Below are 22,925 nucleotides of genomic sequence, written 5' to 3'. Positions count from 1 at the left end.
GTGTTCGTATCTTTTGTCGCTTTCCTAGAAATGTGAGCACACATCTGTTATCGACTTGTCTGGATTATATGCTTCTATATCTTTCTGAATTTGATGCCTATTTTACTGTTATAATAGCTCAACATTAGTGAAGCTGTTTGACTTAATGTGGGATTAGCATACATCAATTTATAATTTGTGATTCCTTGATAAGCCATCTCTGTGTGTAGCATGTGCTTGTGCATGTAAATTTGCTGTGCAGGCATGCCTTCGCTCATGGGAATGTGCTTCTTTGTATGATTCCATGTGCGAATGTGAAAGTTGACATTTGGATTTTTTTTTCTTCTAACATAGAAACCTCAAACCTATATTTTGTTATTTTGTTGATACGATATTATGAAAAATCTACCATAGAGGCTCTAGTTACTTGTAAATGCATTACATTTGTCATTCTTAGGGTGAAATGCCCAACCAGGGCAAGTAGGTTTGATTCCTATTGGACGCACGCCAATGGGAACATTCGATAAGTCCATTGGAATTGGCTCTTTTATAGATCACTAATGCTGTTTATTTTACATGGATTTTTGAATGCATGCCTTCTGTTTAATAAGCTCTGTTATTTATGTTATCTTTTAATTATGCCAATAAATTTTGGTGTGATCTTGCAGCTTGTGAAATTGCTCGAGTCGAAGGAGGCTAATCATGTAGAGTTCTGTAGAATAAAGAATGTAGTTGATGAAATTCTGCAGATGGATAAAATCACTGAGCTTTCTACAATCCTACGCATACTGTTGGAACCTACTTGGGTAGCAACTGGACTGAAAGTTGAACATGATAGACTGGTAAGTTTTCTTAAACAAGTATGATATACTTGTATATGGTTGTATCTAGCTCCATATTTTTGTTATATTAATTTTAAAATCTTGTGCCTTGATGTTATAGCATCGTTAACATTAACTTTAAGCAACTGTACGTACTGAAGCAAAAGAAACGAATTTGTTGTACTGCTAACCTGTGGCCAGAATGGCATATGCTGTTGCCATACATGTTGTTCCATGCCAAAACCATAAGAAATGGATTTAAAACCCTTTTTAAATTAAAAAAAGACGTGAAAAGGCTTTTAAGCCTTTTTTAACTTCTTGCATGGAACAAAAAAATAACAAAGGATTTCCTAAAAGAAAACAAAATGAAAAATTTGAAAAGGACTTAGTAGGCTCTTAGCAAAGTGATGATGCGTATTGGTTGGCCTGGCAACACACATGCTTGCCAGCACACATTAATGCTCATGCTAAAACATCTAGCTAATAGCATAGATGGTCGAAGGTTCTTTGTGCTTCTCATTTCGAACAAAATCCATAGGCTTCAATTGACAAAATTAATTAGGTATAAAGTCCTACTTTATGCATTAGTTAGATGACTTGAGGAGAGCTATTTGCCATTTTATTTTAATGAGGGAAATAGAGTTCTTTGCTCATAGCCAGCAGTACATTTAGCAACTATGGCATCAATATGTTGGCTATTTGCTTGATTTTATTTGCCTTTTGTCAGCTAGCTAGAAGTGGACAAGTGTCACGGGCCTCAAAAGCATGAGTCAAGAGAGGAACCAGAGGAGGAATGAAGCTCAATGGAGGGAAAAGTAAACTTATAGCCATGAGGAACAAGGGAAAGGTAGATGTTCTGAAAAATATAACTTACGTCGTCAGAATATTTATGTGTAGGTTTCATGGTTTGTAACCCTGATGTCAATAAGACACCAAAAAGCATCCAAATTTGATGCTATAGCATGATAAAAGAGAGGCAGTATTGGTTTTTGGCCTAATACATGACAAGGGAATATCCAAGGAGGAGACAATACCTGTTAAAGTTTGATGTTTGCTCATATTATTGGTATTCTCAGTGGAAAACTAGGTCGAGGGTATTGTTACAAAAAATGGTAAGTTGGTAACTAAATGCGCAAGTGGCCTCTTAAATGGCTGTCCGGTGCTTTATCACTTAGGCACAACTCATGCAAATGTAAGCCGTCATTTTTTTCTGCTTAAACACTTATGCAACCCAAGAAATGCTGAACCGGTCAGTACCGGCCAGTCCAACCTGTACTGAATCGGTTCGGTCTCTGACTGGTCTGGTTTGGCGGTGGAAAACTGTTTCGGCCCCTATGGAGCCGGAACCGCTGCCGGAACCGGTTCGGCTGGTTAGGGGCCAAAACCCAGCGGTACTGGGCCGAAACCGGCCGGTACTAGATGCGTATAGGTGCGAACCGGTCGGTTCCCCACAGTGCGCCGCATGCGCGCTGTGTGGGCAGCGCATGTTGAGACCCCCGCTCCGCTGAGCCGAAATCTTAGGCACGTCGGTGGAACCCAACATCGGCCGCGGCCCAAGGATGAGCCAAATCCATTGCTTGGAGGCGTGCCAAGAGCGCGCACCTCGGGCGAGCATTGCAGCAACGGGCGACAACAGGACCAAGCCTATTCACACTTGTGCACATCTAACCGAGCACATCCGGCCAAGCCTATTCACACTCGACTGCATCCAATAAAGCCTATTCACACGTGGGTGCGAGTGGAGGGACCCGACCAACAGGGCCGAGTCCATTAGCCCGTGCACACCAAAATGCATGCGCCCACGTCCACCACACGGCTAGCAAGCATGCCTAAAGGCCAAGACAGGTGGCGGCCATCCAACGACCCTAGAGCCCCCACAGGACTAGGAGACATCAGGCTATCTGTGTTGCACATGGCGAGCATCAAGGGCGTCCAACAAGGAGGCGCAAATGCAGCAGCAAAATCCCTTCCAAAGAAGGATGGGACATGGGTCAAGCAGCCAAACCATGGAGGAGTCCCTGCCAAGCAAGGGCTCTTCTATATCTATCCGACCTCGGAATTGCAAGGGCCTGGATTCAGCAGGCCAATGATCATCAAGCCATGCATGCACCACTTCAGCAATCCGTGTGCATGGCCAAACAAGGAAGGAGAACACTTGTCGCAACGTGCATCAAGGCTAGCCGCGGGCAGCAGCAAGCTTAGTCAAGTGGCAACCATCGGAAGGCCCCATGTGTGGGGGCATAATGGAAAAGCCCCCCATTCCGGGAATGCCCACATTAGCAATCCGTGAAGGAGTCCCAGGGCTCTTCTATGGCCATTCGATCCAGGAGAGCAAGGCCCAGATTCAGCGGGCCAAAGATCAGCGCCCATGTGCAGCACATGGGAGATTTCAAACAAGGATCCGCGGGATGCCAACCAAGAGCATGCGCCAAACAAGGAAGAAATTTTTTATGCGCCCAAGTGCAACCGAAGAATTTCTCCTTGGCGCGACACATCAGCAATCCGCTGAAGGAGGACACATGTCACGGCCTAAGAAGATCACACGCGCATTCAGCATGTGACTCGCAAGGAAGAAGTTTGAATTTGAATTTGAATTTCTCCTCATGCGGTTGATTAGGAACTTTATTTCATGCTCACCTTCTTAATTTGATTGTCAGCATGTGACCCACATGGGAGAAGTTTGAATTTGAATTTGAATTTTCTCCCCATATGATTAGGAGGTAGTTTCAATTACCCCGTCAATAAGCCATGTATGGCACATGAGTCTTAGGTTTATATAAGGGAGTCCTAGGCCTTTTGTGAGACATATCTTTGATCATTGTATTTGCTTATTTGAGTTGTAAGTCCCTTAAGGAGTCGGCCGCAAGGCTTGGGAGGCACTTGTGCCTATTTTCGGTTTAGGGGTTAGGCGTTAGACTTGGGCTAGAGTAGGATAAATCAATCCTCTCTAGATTGTATTAGGCTAGTATAGACCCTTCCCGTCCTTACTAGAGTTCTTGTTTGCGTTGTCTTTTGGAATTGAATTCATTGTTTTCTTCTCCATATCGTGTGATGCTTCTTGCCGAGCCCTTAGATAGGATCTTCGAGCATAGACAAGGATTTCGAGGCAGCAAGAGATAGTCGCATTACCCGCCCAAAGACGGTCCCACGACAACCATCCCATCTCCCTCGGCGGATCCTTGGCGCGGGGTTTGGGACCGCAACAACCGCGGGCCAACACTGGTGCTTTCATTGAGATCTTTGTTGGGAGAAGTTCCAAGAGAAGCTCCGTCGAAGACTCTACTTCGAGATTTCATTGAGATCGTCAGGCACTCGACTAGGTCCAAGGAAGGGTGATCTAAAGAGGTAATGCACTAATCTATTCCTTTAAGGAATTAATTTTAAGATCTGAATATTATTTGTATATCTTTGTTTATGAATGTTACATAAAATTAAATAGGGTTACAAATGGAATCAGATAGTCAGATATGGATAGTTGTCTATCATATTTATATCCATTTTTCTTTGACGAATATGGATATGGATATGGATATTAGTTGGATGCTCAAATTTTTATCTATATCCGGATAATTTTGGATACGAAAATGGATCGGAACGGATATTATTCGATCCACTTTCACCCCTACAGATGATGGTTAGCATATGTTGGCTATGGTTATGTTGTTCTTTGCATTTGAAATATAATTTAGTCCTCAATCAACAACTTACCAGCACGACATTCTTTTTTAAGGTAGTCTAGCTGTAGGCTATTGTAGGTTGTAACAATGAGTAGCCCTTCCCAGTTTGATCCATCAATTCATGGTTACAAGAAACTGTTTAACTATATGTGTGGACCAGGGAGCAGAAGCCGAGAACCACCTGCAAAAGCACTGTATTTCAAGCCATCTTGGATATGCCTTGATGTGCACAACCAACACAACATTAGATAAACTACCCTGCTTGAATATTTTGTCATAAGATGAAAAGCTGGGAACCATTTCTTATTATTCAAATTATGCAGATTATTTATCTTTATTCTGTTATTTATAATGTAGTCCCTACTTAAAAGGTTAATTCTATACTTATTTTGCTTTTATTTGTTCAAACTGTATGCCATCTTAAGACACAAGAGGTGCTGATATGGATTTTCTTTTTTTGGAATTCTTACTTTTGTTTTGTTGCCTCGTTAGGTGAATGAATGCAGTTTGGTTTCACAAAGGATAGGTGAAATAATCTCCTTGAGTGGTGAAAGTGATCAAGAAATAAATTCATTCGAATTCATTCCTAGAGAGTTCTTTGAGGATATGGAATCATCATGGAGAGGCCGTGTGAAGAGGATCCATGCAGAGGAGGCATTTGCAGAAGTGGAGAGGGCTGCCAAGGCCTTATCTGTTGCAGTAGGTTTTGGATCCATCAATGTCTTTCTATTTCAGCATGCTTTTCTATATCAAGCTTTATATATATATATATATATATATATATATATATATATACATACACAAATGAAAGTCAACTATTAAACTGTGCCTTGTATATCATTCTGCATCATCACCCTGCATATAAATTAGTTATAATAGCAGTAGCAGGTTTCTGAATTAAGAGTAGTATCTTCCACTGTCTTATGCTATATATAAAAGTTTAAGTGAGATCTTCAACTACATATATTTGAGAATAAATGGGCCATTGGTAGTTACTAATACCGATAGAAGTTCTTCCATGTTGAGAATTTTCTTTTCTTTTTTGTTGCATTTGTGAGCAGCACTCCGTCTGTAACTCCATTGAGAAGTAAGATGAAGGTGGTATCACTGAGATGTGGTAACAAAATGACTTTTAATCTAAATAAAGTGGAGGGACAAAAGACATTTCAGATAAAAGGGAAGGGGACTCTAATTCTGGGGGTGGTCAGTTTTCTCTATATGATATAAACCATAAGGTTGGACCAAAATATCCAGAAGTTACTATTGTTAGCAAAATATTCCTCAAAGTGACACAATGCTGAAAAGTACGTGTTGATATATAATTTATGAATTGGAGCTCCTTTCTTATTGAGTTTGAATACTAAAGTATGTTCTATTTTAACTTCCAAACATAAAAGAGCATATCTGCAGTCTGCTTATAGAATGCAAAAGGAGTTATGTATAAGCTGTTTTGTGCTCAGATAAGAAGAATGATGAATGCTGCAGCCTGAGGAACAAGGTTTAAATTGAATGAAAATGCCAATCAGCTATTAAGTGGATATAAGCACAAAATATCTTATTATCCTGACCCCTTAGCTTAGCGGACAAACTTAATATACAAGCATACAAATAACTTATACAACTATTTACAGTTATTGTAAATAGTACATCTTCATGGTTGCATTGCATTATATAGTCCCAAGAATTTATGTTTTTGATACCAAAGGTATGGAGCAGGGGAATACGATCTTAGAGCAGAAGCAGAACTGATCATAGATTACTTCTGTTCTAAACTTCTAATCCTTCCACTTGCCACTGTAATTACTAAAAATGATGTTGGGCAACTCTAGGGTGGAATGAAATTTATCAAATCAATCCACAACAGTAAATTTAGCATTTGTTTAAATACTTGTTTGGTATTAAAATTGCTAGATTAGAAATATTTTCATTTATCAAATCACAGTACCTTCATTGTTCTGGAATATTGAGAGCGCAGCCTTGTAAAACTCCTAGATTTTTCAAGTTCTGTTGGGTTAATTAACTAAAATTAGAATTCCCATTTCATTAGCCTGTCTCCCAAAGGAAATATCATCTGATGACACTTAAACAGATGTTTATAAAACATCATCTGTTGCAAAGGTTCTTTATATCCTCCTTACGAGCACCTTGAAGTCAAATGGTTGCAGCACGCATGTTCGACTCGATGAAGGTATTGTGATTCAAGATTAACATAATGATATTACAAGAATAGAAAGCAGATTGTCACGCCAAGGTCAAATATGGAAATATTAAATGGAGCATTGTCCTAGTTCTCTAAAAATTTTGTGGATATGTAACTAGACAAGAGAATATGGTCTGTTGAACCGACCGGTCGACACTAGTACGGTACGGCTATTGAAATCGGTTTTGACCCAATTTGGGTCGGAACCGATCGGTTCATGGCCTGTACCGGCTCGGTTCATTCGATACATACCTATATTGGTGCGAACCGAGCCGGTTCGCACTAGTACGAGGTGTTCTTCATGGAAGACAGCGCGTGGCTAAAGCCACATGCTAAGTGCTATGCATTGTGGCACTTTCAGTACGGTATCGGTTCGGCTCGGTTCGATATCGGTACCGTATCGGTACCGGACCGCACCGGTACGTTGGTACGGTCGGTATGGCGAACCTTGCAAGAAAAAAGTTCTTAAAAATGATTGGGGCTCTTCAAGCGCAGCATGACAGTCAGTTGAATCAATTCTTTTTTTGTAATGCTTTTGTGACAACCCAGGACCTCATCCAAAATGCCTAGCCAGAAAGTATTATTTGGATTTTTTGATCCTGTATAAGTATCCAAGATCTACCCAACGAATAACCGATGTGGGACTAAACACGCCCGCACGGGACCTCACATACTTTCCCCGTTTAAGCCCTAACGTCCTCGTCAGGCTAAGGGTTCAAATTCATTCAAATCTAATCACAAACACCACGATCAGCCTGTGGTCAGCCTCAATGGATCCGTGCTGCAGTATCTCCTAGTCCACATAGGTTATGGGTCAGGTTCGCTCTGATACCATTTGTAATAACCCAGGACCTCACCCAAAATAGCTAGCCGGAAGTTATTATTTGGGTTCCTTGATCCTGTATAAGTACTCAAAATCTACCTAGCGAATAACCAATGTGGGACTAAACATACGCTCGCGCAAGTCCTCAAAGCTTTCATGCAATCATTCTCACAGGCACAATACGCCATACCGTACCGAACTGGACGGTATGGGGATATTGCATTGTACAGGTTCGGTGTCACTGCACAGTGTCGGGGGCGTACCGGCACTTGGTACACCGAACCAGCCCCGTGCCGGGCGTACCAATATAGTGACAGGGTGGCACTGGTACGTGGCTCGATACCGAGATGGCGTACCTTGCTCACAGGTATTAATACTTCAAAATGGATTGCTAGTTTTGAGGGGTAGGTTGCAAGTAAAATTTTGATTAATCTCTTCATATGTATTTAAGGTCAAATGCCTAGTGCATTCAAATGCAGTTTGGATTGGGAATAAACCTATTTAATCCATCTTTGAACTGGGAATGACCGCCAAACATGCAATCTGGGAATGACTGCCAAACATGCGATCCGGTTATTGGGCTTAGGGGTGTGGTCCATATCAGGAGAGGGCTGGCATTGGCTATGCCCAGGTGGTTTAAACCCATTTGATTTTCTTTAACCCAGAAATGCCCCTCATAATTTAAATAGTATGGCATATTTAATAATAGTATTATCATTTTATAATATTACTATACAATTTCATATTATACCATATTCTGATGTAATGTTATGTTAGGGTATATATTATGGAATATTATGTCATAGTATTGTTGATTGTAAAATCATTTGGAAACGATCCAAGGGCAAAGAAAATCGCAAGCCCCTGATATCAGCTTACCCATCTGGTTTATTATTTTTCTTCTATTGTTCTTAGCATCAATACAGACAACAACAAAACTGCAATAATTTCTGGGCATGACAGCATTTCTCCTGAACAGAAATTAGGCCCCGATATGAGTTGACCCACCTGGTTTAGCACATCCTTATGCCAAAAACAAGGATTCCCAATTCTGAACTAGGCCTTAGGATCTGTTTCCTAGTTTAGTCTTCTCTTACACCTAACTCCCTCACTTTTAAAAAGGAAAAATATTGAGCATATGCTTTCAAACTTTCACGGCATTGAGTAGGTTCTTGAATATGCTTAAGTCATATAATGGTTGACCTATTTTAGATCTCGTTAGTACACAGTTCTGGTTGACTCTAAGTCAGATATGAATACATATGACCCAAACCCAACCTGATATCTCAAACAGGTTATTTTTTTGGCACACATACCCTCCGCAGGTCTAAAATATTCAGTAGGGCTAGGCCTAATTGGGTGGAGACCAGGTTGGCTCATGAGTTGACCAGGCACATTTGCAGCCCTAATAAAATGTATTGTGCATAATTTACCAAATGATGGAATTGGTGGCTGCAAAGGAATCACAAATGTGTTTTTACATTGAAAGAGCAGCCGTTGATTGATGATATGGCATATATTGAAAATCAAATGGCTCTTGATGTGTTTCAGTGTATTCTTGCTTCTTTTTTTTACAAAGAAGATGCTTTACAATGAACCACAAATAGCAGGAGGGGGTGAACTATATGACACCTCAGGTACCATAAGCTGTCACAGGTGTGGGAGTGGATTTGGGTGTGGGTACCAGGTAGTGGTCTCCAAAAAAATTTCAGTAAACAAACTCTGAGGAAGCAGATGCAGGGATGAGTTTTCAAAGAGATTCTGAATGCACCACTCTAAGCTGAAGTTTCTTTCAACCAAGTGTCAGCTAAATTGAAACCAGGGAAGTAGCTTCTTTCTTTCTGACTACTAGTTGTAAGCTGTAAATGAGGATGCGGAGAGAACAGTGCAAAATTGTGACACCAACTTACTCAAATTTTCATCGTGGGGTGAGGAAAAAAATAGATATTATTAAGTCTAAGATTTTTTCCCCTTTTTGAGAACTATGATGGGAGGAAGCTGGATGATATCAGGATGAGGGTGGGATCGAACCCAGGTCCCTGCTATCAAATTACTAGTGACTTTGCCAATTCAACCAGTTGGCACCCTCTAGAGTTGATTAAGTTCAGGAGCAGCCTTCCATTGTCTTCTTTTGATTAAGTCCTGATATTTTCTCTTCCCTTCATTCTTGCTCTCATTTTTGGATGTTCTAGAGGTTCAAATTTGTCTTATTCATTCATCTAAGTTTAAATATGCAAAGCTACAGGGTTTGCTGGTAATGATACTGGTAGATTTGAGAGAGATTAGAGAAGTTTCTTGAATTATGAGGTGCCTGTTGCCCTGTAATATCAAAGTAGGTATGTTATTTGTGAAAAAATATGAGAGGATATCGATGACACAGGAAAGGGTGCAGTCACTCTGATATTATATAGTTCAACAGTTGGTTGTGGAATATGAAAGATGTGCATGTTTAACTGTGAGATATGAAATTGGCCATCTAGTTGTATAGAGATGAAAAATCATAGCTAGAATTGATGGATGTTGGTCGTGAACATAGTGATAAGTCTGGTTTTGCCGAGACGAGGGAATTGTGATACTAAGGGTTAAAACTTAAAAGAAGGTATAATGGATGTTGGAAGGAGATCTGAGAAGACTTGGTGAAAAGTTTTTAGAAAATATTAGGACATTGGTCTCTTTCAAATAAATTATAGAAGTAAAAGGCTGAATGGTCCTATTAAATACCATTGAACAGCACGATATCTTAATCGACCTGCTAGGTTCTATGTATTTTTAAGTTATTTCTTAAAAAAAGGTGTCGTTTGCTTTTTATTATTAATTAAAGTTCATAGGTAAATGCTGGGAACAACATGTTGTAGAAGAAATAGGGAAGAAAAATCTGCCAAGTTGGATGGTAACGGTAAAACATTGGATCTAGAAAGTAATATTGTGTTGAAGTTGAACTTATTAGATGATCGCTTTGCATTTTTTTTAACTCACAGCATTAGTAGCAAGGAAGGTCTTACTGACCCGAGTCACCTGGTTCGGTTGTTTGGGTCGATAAGGGGCTGAAGCGGCCCAAACTGAGTAGAGCCACCCGGTTTGGAGTAGTTCGAGACAATTCGAGCCCCTTATCACCTCAAGGGGGATACGGAGTCGGCCACCCTATGGCCTTCTCCCTTTTCTTCCTCAAAAAGAGTGATTTCAGGGTGAAAAATTTGGGGAAGAGGGATTTTTTATGCCATTTTGAGCCCAAATCCAAGCAAAATCAGGTATGATCCCTTCCTTTCTCCGCATTACTTTTTTTTTTCATTTTGATGCCCAAAATAGGTCAAGAATTGGTAAAATCGGTAGAAATCATGCCAAAATTTTGTATTTTAGCATGATTTTATGATATGCTGTAGATCTAAGGATGATCAACGCTTCGTGTCAAAAGCCATCCGTCATACAATACATTAGAAACATATGTACGATTGACCCCTAATTCAAGCATTAAACTCGGACACTCGATATAAAATCATACTAGAAATAGGTCACCATAATAAGTAAACATGTTAGAATTATTCAACTATAGATATAGAAATCTAACTAAAATTCGGTACTATCTCCAGTTATTCAACTTCATGAATCTGCTAGCTTCTTCCTTCTTCGAAGCTTGGCATGGTCCAACCAGCCATGGTGTTTTACAATTTGCTATATGTATTTTCAAGATCAAAACTATGCATTGTTTGTCTAATTATTACAGTTGTATCCATTAAGCAATCATATGGCTTCCCAGGACCAATATGACATAAAATAATGTTAAAATATCCTCAAAATCATAATTTGAACATCTATAAATCTCAACATAATCTTCAAAATTAAAAAAAAAAACAGAAAAAAGAAAAAAAATGCTGTACTGGTTCTGAACTAGTTTGCGTTTGCATACCAAGTGTTGGTAGATATGGTTCAGTATTATGCCGTACTGGTCCCTGACCGGTACAGTGTCTGGCTCAGAAACTGTGGATCTTGATTAGCAGTCTTTCTTCTAATTCTGGTGCATTTGGAAAGGACCAGTATGGTATCCGACTCAGAAACCGCAGACCTTGATTAGCATTCTTTCTCCTTTCTTCTAATTCTGGTGTATTTGGAAACTACATGGTTACTGTCTGGTACCGTGATAATGATAAAGTAATAAGAAGCTTATCAGAGGAGAATAAAGGCGCAGATCGAAAGGAGGTGGTGGGGTAAATATTAAAAGGAGCAGATTTAATATGTTCATACAATATGGTCCTTCCTATTTAAATAATAAAGCATTTATGTAAATGTTGTAGATATCAAATCAACTAGCGCTTGCTGTGTTCTGCAAGATGTAGGTGGGAATAAGAAAACTTACAGATAAGGTCAGTCAGGGCAATGTCTGATAGTTTTCGTATCTTTCTCCTGTTTTATAATATTGGTTTTTGATTAATCATGAATGGTTAATGTCTTGGTTATTTATTTGTACATTACTAGTGAGGTATTGTAAATTAGCCAACTTTAACATCCCTATCATGAATAGGTATGGTCATCTAAAATTGTTTTCCTTTTGCAGAAACAACACCTTTCTGTTATTGCTCCTGTCATATTTCGACTTACTTTGTTCTTATAGGTCATGGAAGATTTTTTTCCAATTGTTTCAAGAGTGAAGTCTGTCGTCTCTCCTCTTGGAGGTCCAAAGGGTGAAATATGTTATGCAAGAGAGCATGAAGCTGTTTGGTTTAAAGGAAAGCGTTTCATGCCAGCTGTGTGGGCTAACACCCCTGGGGAAGAACAAATCAAGAAACTCAGACATGCTACGGATTCAAAAGGGAGAAAGGTTGGAGAGGAATGGTTTACCACAATAAAAGTGGAGGATGCTCTAAACAGGTGAAGTTAATGTCTAATATCATTCAAGTTCAATTTCTTGACGGTAATTGTATGTGGTTTACTAAGTGCGTAGGATTTCATATTTATGTCCATTGTGATAACTGATTGTTAGCAGTGATGGGCACTACTTTCAGGTATCATGAAGCCAGTGATAAAGCCAAGAACAAAGTTTTGGAGTTATTAAGAGGACTTTCTGGTGAATTGCAGACAAAAATTAACATTCTTGTTTACTCTTCCATGTTGCTTGTAATAGCGAAGGCACTTTTTGGTCATGTTAGGTGAGCCATTAGTACCTTTTTGAATTTTTATTTTTTTTGCTTCTGCTCAGCATTTTCAATTTATGTTCATCTAGAGAAATATGTACCCTTTGGTTAGTGTAGTAGAAACTGGTAAGTTATTGTAAACTAGACTAGATTTTTGTATTTTATGAAATTTTTCTCAACAAGTTTTGCATTCAAGTAATCAATTATTGGAAGGGTCCATGTATTTTCCAAATTGTGAGGTCTACAAGACATTTTGGTATCCTTATACGTAAAAGGCATGTAAACCAAGTAATTTCTTTAAGGTGTATTGAACCTTGAGTCTCAAATACAAAGTTATATTTCGCTTAAGGTTTCCATAAGAATTTAAATACTGTTGTGCTCTAGCAGTGTTGGCTTGTGTTTGACCCGGCACAATTCTCTCATGCTGAATATAAAGGTGCTAAAAAGAACTTAAAATAAAAAATCATTTTATTTTAAAGAATTAAAAAAGGATTTAATCAGTGCCCTGCCGACCTATTGTGAGTGTTAACATTGGCCCGATACGATACATGCCAGTTGGCACTAATGGCATGGTTGAATATTTAAACCTTGATTTCGTGTATCTTCGTCTTTACCGAATGTTTTCTTCATATTTAGGGCAAACTAGCTAAACGGTCTAGATATCGAATGTTGAACTTCAAATTTAAAAATCATTGTAACTATATAATACACCTCAACTATCCAAATAAATGTCTCACAATGTTTCATGTGAATTTCATTAAACAATTTTACCAATAGAAATACAGTGAATTTTTTTGTACCAAATCCAAAATATGTCTACATGCATGCTATTGTACTTGTTGGTTGGGCAGGCTCTTTGGGCAGTAATAGGCCCTAAGACACTAAGGTGAACCTCCTGACCTCGCCCCCATGCGACCACCAAAGCATATGTGGTTGTGAATACATGTCATGGTGCAATTACTTCAAAGGTTTTAAATATTGGTGGTTCGGGGCATCCCACCATCGTGAATGTCGGATAGGACGAGTTGGAAAATGGACTAGTACGGGATAGGGCATCGACTGTCCCAAGTTTCGGGACATGGGGTGTCTCGTTTCATGGAAAAACCAAGATGGCACCATCCCATGGTCTTTAAAATCTTGATTACTTTTCATGGTCAGTAGGAAACTACAACATTTGCATTAAATTGTCGTCCAATATAATTGACGAATTGGTTTTAAAATTATATGAATCTTCCCAGGTTGGTGCTACTCACCATATAAATACTTGAGTATCCATTTAATGTGGTTGCATGGTTAACTACTCCCATTTGCCATCCATGCTGTGTTTGTGGAATATATCATGTTGAGTTCTTCACAGGACAATTAAGGTATCGCTTGTTGGTGCATGGAAGCCTGACACTGGCATGGTCAGTGCTGTGCCAACTGTGTTGTGAGGCAGCACTTGCGAGCATGTACAGGCAGACAACCTGGCACACAGCGGTGCCATGTTTCAATATGACACTGGCACAGTATATGGCAGTTCATGCCAACCACCACCTCAGTCTTTGCCTTAACTGGTATCACCTCATGATATGGGCTCATGCTTACCATATCCTGGTGCTATTGTTATTATTTTCATGAAAGATGAAAGTCTTTTTGTGCCTGTGGCCTGCTAATACCTCGGTAGATGTTTTCTCCAAAATGATGATGACAATGTACGCATTTTTGTGTTCATTATTCTTTTGAATGCAGTGAAGGCCGAAGAAGGGAATGGGTGTTTACTAAGCTCAAGGAATTTCAGAGTCCTGAGGTATGACTTTTTTAACTACATTGGATATTAGAGGACAAGTTTCTTCTATAAGTTTTAATATTCAGTATGTTCTGATAGTAACATGTTTTAATGCCTTATTAATTTTCTTCCAACCAGTACCTAGGTTTTCAACCTATATTAGGATTACTGAAAAAATTTAAGTTATAATTTTAAAAAAAATCATTGAGCAGACAAGTTTGAATATCTTTAGCAATTGGCCTTGGAGATGCTTAAAACAAACTTGATGGCATGAAGCACAGACTAACGGTTATAGCGAATTCTTGGACATTTTTTTTTTCTTTTTGATTAATTACCACGAGAATATGGTGTCATACATGAATAAGAAATCAGGAGTAATTCTCAGCATGCATGCAGTTTCTACGGAGAACCACATGCAATCTCTGAGACATGAATCATGAGTAATTCTCAGCATGCATGCAGTTTCTACGGAGAACCACATGCAATCTCTGAGACATGTAGTTCGAACAATTATCACAATTTCTAATCATGATCTTTAAGGTTAAGGAGCTAATGATTCAAAGAGATGCGGAAGCTGATGTGAATACATCGTGACCTTACCAGCATGTAGACAAATATCTCAGGTTTGCCTAAGGGACGCGGTACTGACCGAACCGACTTACCGGTAGAGACGGGTACCGATTTGGTATCGGTTCCAACCGGTACCGAACCGGTTCAGGAAAAAAAATGCGATATGCCACAGAGTGGCATTAAAAGCCCACGTGGGCTGCCTATGTGGGCTCGCTGCCCCGCGCGCTGCGCATGGAACGCGCGCGGGTGCGCTGCCCTGGCCTCTCTCTTTTTTTTCGTTCCTTTTTTTTCTCTCCTTTTCTTCCCAAGCCGCTCTTTTCTTCCCCTCTCTCCTCTCTTCTCTTTTTTCCCCCTTCTCCCGCGAGCAAAGGAGGTCTTTTTCCCCGTGAAGTGCTCGGGAGGAAGAAAGAGGCTCGGTAGACAAAAATCTCCGCAAGAGAGGTCTTCTTTCCCCCCTTTGATAGGTAGTCTTCTCCTCTTTCTCTCCTTCCTCTTCTCGCTCTTCTTCTTCCTCTTTTTTCTTCCTCTTCCTTTTCTTCTCTTCTTCCTCTTCTTCTTCCCCGCGAGTTCCGATGCGTCGCACTAGTATGGGCAAGGAACCGTTCGGTTCCGACCGAATTTTATGGTTGTACTGTACCGGTGCTGGCCGGGACCGGTACGATACAGGCTGAATCGGTCGGTTCCGACTGGTTCAGCAGACCTTGGGTTTGCCCTAGCCCTTTTAGCAACTTGAGCTAAATTGGGTTATTGGGTATTGTTGGACATGACAAGCTTCAAATAGGGGAATGAATATATATGTGTGTGTGTGTGTGTGTGTGTGTGTGTGTGTGTGTGTTTGGGTCATGGTTTGGGCAATGATGAGGTTATTCTAAGAATTTTGTAAGTGGATGTATACATTTACTTGCACTAATGCGCATAGTAAGAGAGAAGTGTTAGAGCCTAGAGAATTTATGAAATAAAAGAATTATTCCAAGTTATCAGCTATTAAGCATCTTAATCTGTTGATTAGATGCTCTATGTAGGTTGCTTGTAGCTGTGGACGATTCGGATTAACTTGCTATGTGCTAGTTTTGCCTTGTAATCAATCTTTACATGCTAGAAACCTTGTTCATCCAAGTATCTCAATTTCTTATCCAATTCTCATACCATAAGGATGTCACCTGAGTTTTGTTTAAATATAATAGAGTCAAGTTTCTTAGACACTGCACTCTGTGGAATACCATCATGTGAAAAGGGTAAAAGAGTAATCCCTGAATGCTTGTGGAAGCAGTCATGCAAGAACCTCGTCAAGAAATTTGAGTTCTGAAAAATTCTGCTTCCGAATCAAAGCAGCAAGTTTCCAGTTCAAGAGTGACCTATTAATGGTTTTTGCTTCTGACATTATGAAGTCACCAGACCTTGTTGCATTAAATAATTGACATACTTTGAAAGTTATACCATTATGTAGTATCCATTCCTGTGCTTATGACACTGAATCTGGGGCATATTAAAAATGATGTTTCCTGTAAAGATGCTGCTGCTAGGTATTCCTTCTGTGCATGCACTGTTTTTTATTAATGTTATTTGGAGTTTTTGCATACATACCCCTGCAAATATGGCATATTGCATATTCAGCCTTCACAAAGCACTATTTGCATATGTACTCCTCTAATCATCTTACTTTTGCAACCATGTCCCTCCCATTAGATTTTTGACTTACGGTGTCAATAGTTAACTGTTTTAATTATAAGAGGACAATATTACCCCTTTGCGCTGAGACCCCTAACAAAAATTTAGTGTTTAGCAGTTTAGCCTTTACTACAAAGTATCAGTTTTGATGAATATTAGTATAAAAGGGTAATCAGGTCATTGTACATATAGAACAGTTATTGAGTAACAGGATGGTTATCATTGCAAAAACAGAAAGATTTGAGGGGTATTTATTCAAAGTGATTTTTGAAGGGTAAATATGCAATAAGGTATATTTGTATGAGTATATATGCAAAAAAAAAAAGAAGAAACTATTTGTTGGAGATCACATTTATGTAGGATCTTTGTCCAGTAAAGTTGCATGTATGTGATGAGTCTATGGTGCCTTACTAAGCCTAGATGTCATCCAATTTTAGATTTGACATAAGCAATTCATGCTATCGGATTCATTTGACCAGAATCATGTATTGTGTTGCATGTTTAAGCGTCTTGTGAGGGATCTACATCAGGGTCCATTGCTTTTCTAACACCAAAGCTGCCAGGTTGCTGCTATAGATTCTCGGTGGCTGCTTTACCCTACTGCTCTTTAGACATTCGTTACCAGGGTAGCTTACTTTTCCCAGGCACCTAGGGGGTTGCATCGAGCAGCCAAACAGCTATCATTGACAACACTGCACGAAATCAAACAACAAAGACCACGTCAGACACACAAAATACAAGCTGAGCATGCTTGAATATGCTAAAGGATTGTACAATGATTTAGAGTTGCCTATTTTGTTTGTATTTTCAAAACTATCTGATTGTTTGTTTGGCATTTGACTAATATCCATGAGGAGTTTCATTCTTATACCTGGTGTTATTTTTCAAATTTCAGTCCATAACAGCTACCAATTCCGCTCGTCCTCATTTTTGAATTCTGTGCAGGATAAGTCAGCAGGAAATATTAACATAATGGAGTTATCAGGATTATCTCCTTATTGGTTTGATGTTGCGCAAGGCAATGCCATACAGAACACTGTTAAAATGCACTCACTATTCCTTCTGACTGGGCCAAATGGTGGTGGTAAATCTAGTTTGCTTCGGTCAATTTGTGCTGCTGCATTGCTTGGAATTTGTGGGCTTATGGTGCCTGCTGAGTCAGCTGTCATTCCTCATTTTGATTCTGTTATGCTGCACATGAAAGCTTATGATAGTCCTGCTGATGGGAAAAGTTCATTTCAGGTACTGAGAAAGCTCTAAAATTCTAGTTTTGCTTCTCTATCTTGTTCAGTGTTATATTCTTATTCTGCTTGTCATGTTGTTTATCTTTTTAACAGTTGTTATAGGGTTTGGTTTCTTTTACACACCTCAATGCAGAGTGCCTACAGATTGAATATACAGAAAGATAACCATTAAAATTTGTTTCATCTTAAAAGTTCAGGTCTTATGTGGGCATTGTTACATTCTCACACGTCTGACATACTGAGTAGGTTTCTAGTTTTCAAACCATGGTTATCATAATCAGGACATCCATTGGGGAAAATTGATCATGTAGAATACTATATAGTGTCAAACCCGGTTGTCATGTATTAAGACATGATCTGGAAAGATGCCTAAAAATAAATAGACATTCCATTTGTTCTACTTCTTTGCCTCTTCATATATTTGTCTTGCATGGCCATTGTCGTCATGGTGCAGTTTTTGAGCTATCCTGAAATTAATAGGGTATCCAAAGATCTTCTGACATCCTTTTAATCATATTACAATATGCCAGATTGAGATGTCGGAAATGCGCTCCGTAATCACTAGAGCTACCCGAAGGAGCTTAGTTCTTGTGGATGAAATCTGTAGAGGCACAGAAACTGCAAAAGGAACCTGTATTGCTGGTAGCTTTGTTGAGATGCTTGATTGCACTGGCTGCCTGGGCATTGTATCAACCCATTTGCATGGCATTTTCGACTTGCCTTTAGCCACAAAAAATACTGTCCACAAAGCAATGGGAACAGAGGTTGCAGATGGCCGCATAAGACCAACATGGAAGTTGATAGATGGAGTCTGTAGAGAGAGTCTTGCCTTTGAAACTGCCCAGAAGGAAGGCATTCCTGAAAAAATCATCCAAAGAGCTGAAGAGCTATACCTTTCAATGAATGTAACTGATGTACACATTTCTCCAAATTCTACAAAAGCTGAGCATTTCAATGCAAAGTTCTATGCAAGTGGTCTTGGTGAAATCAGTGATTCTTCGAGGACTAGTTTAGATTTTCTTCCTTTTGGCAGCTTGGAACTATTACAGAAGGAAGTCGAGAGTGCTGTTACCATAATCTGCCAGAAGAAGTTGTTAGAGCTTTACAAGAAGAAGAGCATATCTGAGCTTGCAGAGGTGATGTGTGTTGTAGTAGGTGCTAGGGAGCAGCCTCCTCCCTCAACTGTGGGCACTTCCAGCATCTATGTACTCTTCAGACCTGACAAGAAATTATATGTTGGACAGGTTACGTTCCCGTCTCGTGCTTAATTTACATTTTGTTTTTCTCATTGTCTAAAGGGCTTGAACTTTGATGCAGACGGATGACCTAGTGGGCCGCGTTCGTGCTCATCGTTCCAAGGAAGGCATGCAAAATGCGGAGTTCCTATATGTTGTAGTACCAGGAAAGAGCATTGCAAGTCAGCTTGAGACTCTTCTCATCAACGAACTTCCCCTTCGAGGCTTCAGGCTCGTCAACAAAGCTGACGGTAAGCATCGTAATTTCGGCACATCTAGACTCCCCAAGGAACCTGTTAAGTTGCACCAATGAAACAATGTGTGGCCAGGGGATGCACCCTATGCTGCGGTCGCCATCTTGGCAGCTAACAAGGTATCCAGAATTTTTTCTTCCATTATCTTTTTTTTTTCTTTTTTGATTTCGAAGAAGCAAATTGTCTGCTTCATTAATTAAGATGTTTCCACCAATTTTGTAGCTCGGGGTGTTGGCTCAAAGTTTTGTAGATAACAATGCCATACATTGTCTCTTTGTAATATATGGAGGATACAGATGTTTTATCAGTGTAATTTTCAGTATAATTCTAGTATTAGCTTATGTCAATCAGTAAAAAGACCATGGTTTAAATCCAAAAAAAAATATGAAGAAACTGGGAAGCAAACCAAAATGTTATGATAGCTCATGATTTGATACTCATAGGAGCAGATGGTGCAAGTTGAATATCAAAATTGGGATGACCACAATTTTTTTTTTTTCCTTTTTCCATTGAACATGGCCCAGAAACAGTTCCTCTTGGCAAAAATGTTATGGGGGCATTTTGCCTTTGCAGAGATCGTGCCTCTTGGCAACCGTAGGGAGTGATTCTAACTGATGCTATATTCAGAATCTCTACCGAAATTAGCTCTTATACATGCCCAGTGGGCGGCTGGGTTTAGAGTCCATGGTCTGTCATCCAGGCCAGCAAATTGTGTGCACACAGCACCTTTCACAAACTCTGCATGGTTAACGAGCCAATGATTTATCTGAGGCTTTTGGATTGATGAGCCAATGGTTTCCTTTTAAATGAAAGAAGGCTTTAATAACTGCTAAAACAAGTCTTTTACAATGATTTTTTTTGAAGATGATTTACAGAGAACCTGTAGCTGATTTCATTTCAATGAAGAATGCTTCTGATATGTTATGATGATCGACAAAGAAATCAAGGATGCATAAAGGTGTGAAGAGAATTATATGCCCTAACAGAAGAAACTGAGTAGGATCCATATAGCAACGGACTACTTGGACATCAGGATTAATCTGCTTTTCAGTGTCAAGCTGAGGCCCTGTTTAGAACTTTCTTGTCCCATGTAGCAAAGGAGGCAAAGCCAGCCGATAGCATTGTCAACTAATTGCAGCGTTGTGTTCTGACCCATTCGCAAGATTTCTGGCCCTTAAAACATTCCACCAAAAGCGCAAAACCAGAGACGTCCAAGAACCTGCGAGGGAAAGATTGGAATTTGGCAGACGAATTCCCCTTCCCCTTCCAAACCAGATCTCAGCCTGGTTTTCCAAATTTGGGGCGGACAGAGAGAGAGAGAGGATTAGGTTAGTCGAGAGCTTGTGCACATGGGGATAAGCTGACGCAGTATGGCTTGGACGGTTGGTGGGATCCTTCTAATTATCCAATCGCTTCAATGGCACGCGATGGCAAGATTGCAGCTCTTAAACGTCTGGTGTATCAAAGAGTATCTCTGTTTTTCTTTTTGGTATAAAAGCGCACTTTCACTAACAACTATTGTTCGCGATGCTTCTGAACTTTCCGGTGACAGGAGACATGAGTTCACTAGAAAGCAGGTGTGAATGAGAAAAAGTCTTGAAGAAAGAGTAACATATTTTCCAACAACTTCCTTCGGTTTTACATTTACACTTAGGCCTGTTCGGATGGTTGGGTTGAAAATCTTATGAGATCCGGGGGTTGAGCAAGTACAACCAGCAAAATTATAGGATTATAGACTGGGCTAGAATTATATTTATAAATACTCAGCAGTCCCAAGACATTCGTGATTTGAGCCATTGCAACTAGCAAAATCATAGAACTACGGACTAGGCTAAAGATTCAAGCCGACCCACTCTAAAGAGGTCTTAGGGTTTTTAGGATTTAGGGTTTCGGGTTTAGGGTTTTAAACTATTGGCACCTGGCTAGGGCAAATTCTACTCCAAAGAAAATGCCTTTCATAGCATACCTTGAACCGAGTAACATCAAACTTAATTTATTTAGGGCTTTTTATATGAGTACCCTCCTGAATATCAATTTTTTTACGAATACTCTTCCAAAATTGATATTTACATGTATATCCTCATAAAACACTTGTTTTACTATTCTGCCCTTTTTTATCCTTATTTTTGCATACGTACCATGTCATCTAACGCCATTAAAAAAATTAACGGTTTCAAATTAAAATGATTAAAATATTCTTAATGGGTAGATGTACAATAAGAAATATTGATAAGGCAATTGCGATAGAGGACAAAAAAGTAATTTTAAAATTTTATTTTATTTTTAACTAAAAAATATAATTGTTATATTAGGAGCATTTGTACAAAAATCTTATTTTATTAAGGTACAGAAATAAATATAAATATGAAGAGGTTATTCATACAAATTTGAGTTTTTAGAAGAGCATTCATGCCAAAAAAAAACTCATCTATTTATTCAGTGGGTACAGTAAACCATTAATTAAACATTAAATATAAAGTACTAAAATTACATAAAAGAGATTTATAATATTTTAGAGTACCAACCAAGTCCATATCTGGCCCGAGGAAACTTCCAATCCAAATTACTGAGGGGTTCATGTGGCCTTGCTCATAAGACGGCCCATCTATTTTAAAATTTTGAAACTGGCATTGCACTTGTGGTGCAACCTAATACTTGCCGGTTTCCCTTTCTGTCATCTTGCATCCCTTGCCGACAGGATCTAACATGCGCTGATATCAAAGTAGGTTCCTGCAATGGACCCTGGTTGTTCCACTTTACAATGGAGAAGATGGCAATGGCCCAGCTCAGATCGGACCAACTATGGGTTAGGCTATTATAACCAAATCTCAAGCAAAACCTACCACGCCATATCTCGCTTTATTTTTATTATTATTATTATTATTATTATTATTATTATTAACTTTACAACAGTAGCTCACACGCGACGGATGTGAACCCATATCTCACATTTGATTATATTCCATTTGCCGGGATTTGGACGGCGTAAACAAAACTATACTCTTACAATCTCAATTGGTGAAACTTAGAATATCTCAAGATATCATCTGATATAATAGTTACGATCTTAATAAATATTTTCATAATAAAAAGTTAAAATGATCGATTTGTAATAACCGCTAGTTTAGATTTCAATTCCTGCCCATCTGCTGCATGAAATGAGCCTTACCTTCTTGCATGGAACAAAACACAGTTTTTTTACTAAATTGTCTGTAATTAATAGTGCAGGCGGCCGTAAGAAGCTACGTGCGTACTTGCCAAGGGAAACGAGGCGTCAACTTTTGCTTCCCATGCGGAAAGAGCAGAATTTTAATTTATATGTGAAAGTAAAATAAAAATAATTAAATGTTGATATATAAGAGATGCAAGGGAAAAAGATCTGTTGTAAGTCATTTCTGCTCATATCTATTTTGTGGTTATGACCTCTTTTAAATTTTGTTAACGTAGATTAGGAGGCCGCCTAGGTTATTATTAGTTAATATGATAATAAACTAACATAATTCATAGTATTTATTATTTATTTTGATGTGAGACATAAAAATAATATTATATTTCTTATA

At 39.1% G+C, this 22,925-nt stretch overlaps 1 protein-coding gene across 2 annotated transcripts in view; it reads left to right on the top strand.

The window, feature by feature from the left end:
* The window catches only part of MSH1 (MUTL protein homolog 1), a 63,987-nt gene extending 44,315 nt beyond the window's left edge, over nt 1-19,672 (top strand). The window contains exons 15-23 of one of the 2 annotated variants that reach the window (XR_606288.6): nt 648-821; nt 4,970-5,176; nt 12,107-12,363; nt 12,498-12,641; nt 14,358-14,415; nt 17,578-17,874; nt 18,407-19,120; nt 19,194-19,484; nt 19,588-19,672. Coding sequence is in view for 1 of the 2 variants with exons in the window: in XM_008811444.6 (XP_008809666.2) it covers nt 648-821; nt 4,970-5,176; nt 12,107-12,363; nt 12,498-12,641; nt 14,358-14,415; nt 17,578-17,874; nt 18,407-19,120; nt 19,194-19,424 (2,082 nt within the window). In the remaining variant the exon portion in view is untranslated. Of the gene's footprint in view, nt 1-647; nt 822-4,969; nt 5,177-12,106; nt 12,364-12,497; nt 12,642-14,357; nt 14,416-17,577; nt 17,875-18,406; nt 19,121-19,193 lie in introns of both variants that reach the window. The other variant, XM_008811444.6, reaches the window with a different exon arrangement.
* The last annotated feature ends 3,253 nt before the right edge of the window (nt 19,673-22,925 follow it).

This window comes from Phoenix dactylifera, chromosome 3 (assembly GCF_051530095.1).
Source record: "Phoenix dactylifera cultivar Ajwa chromosome 3, Ajwa_hap1_PhDact_Kaust_v1.1, whole genome shotgun sequence".
Classification (NCBI taxonomy): Eukaryota; Viridiplantae; Streptophyta; class Magnoliopsida; order Arecales; family Arecaceae; genus Phoenix; species Phoenix dactylifera.
This window is presented reverse-complemented; position numbering and strand designations above follow the sequence as displayed.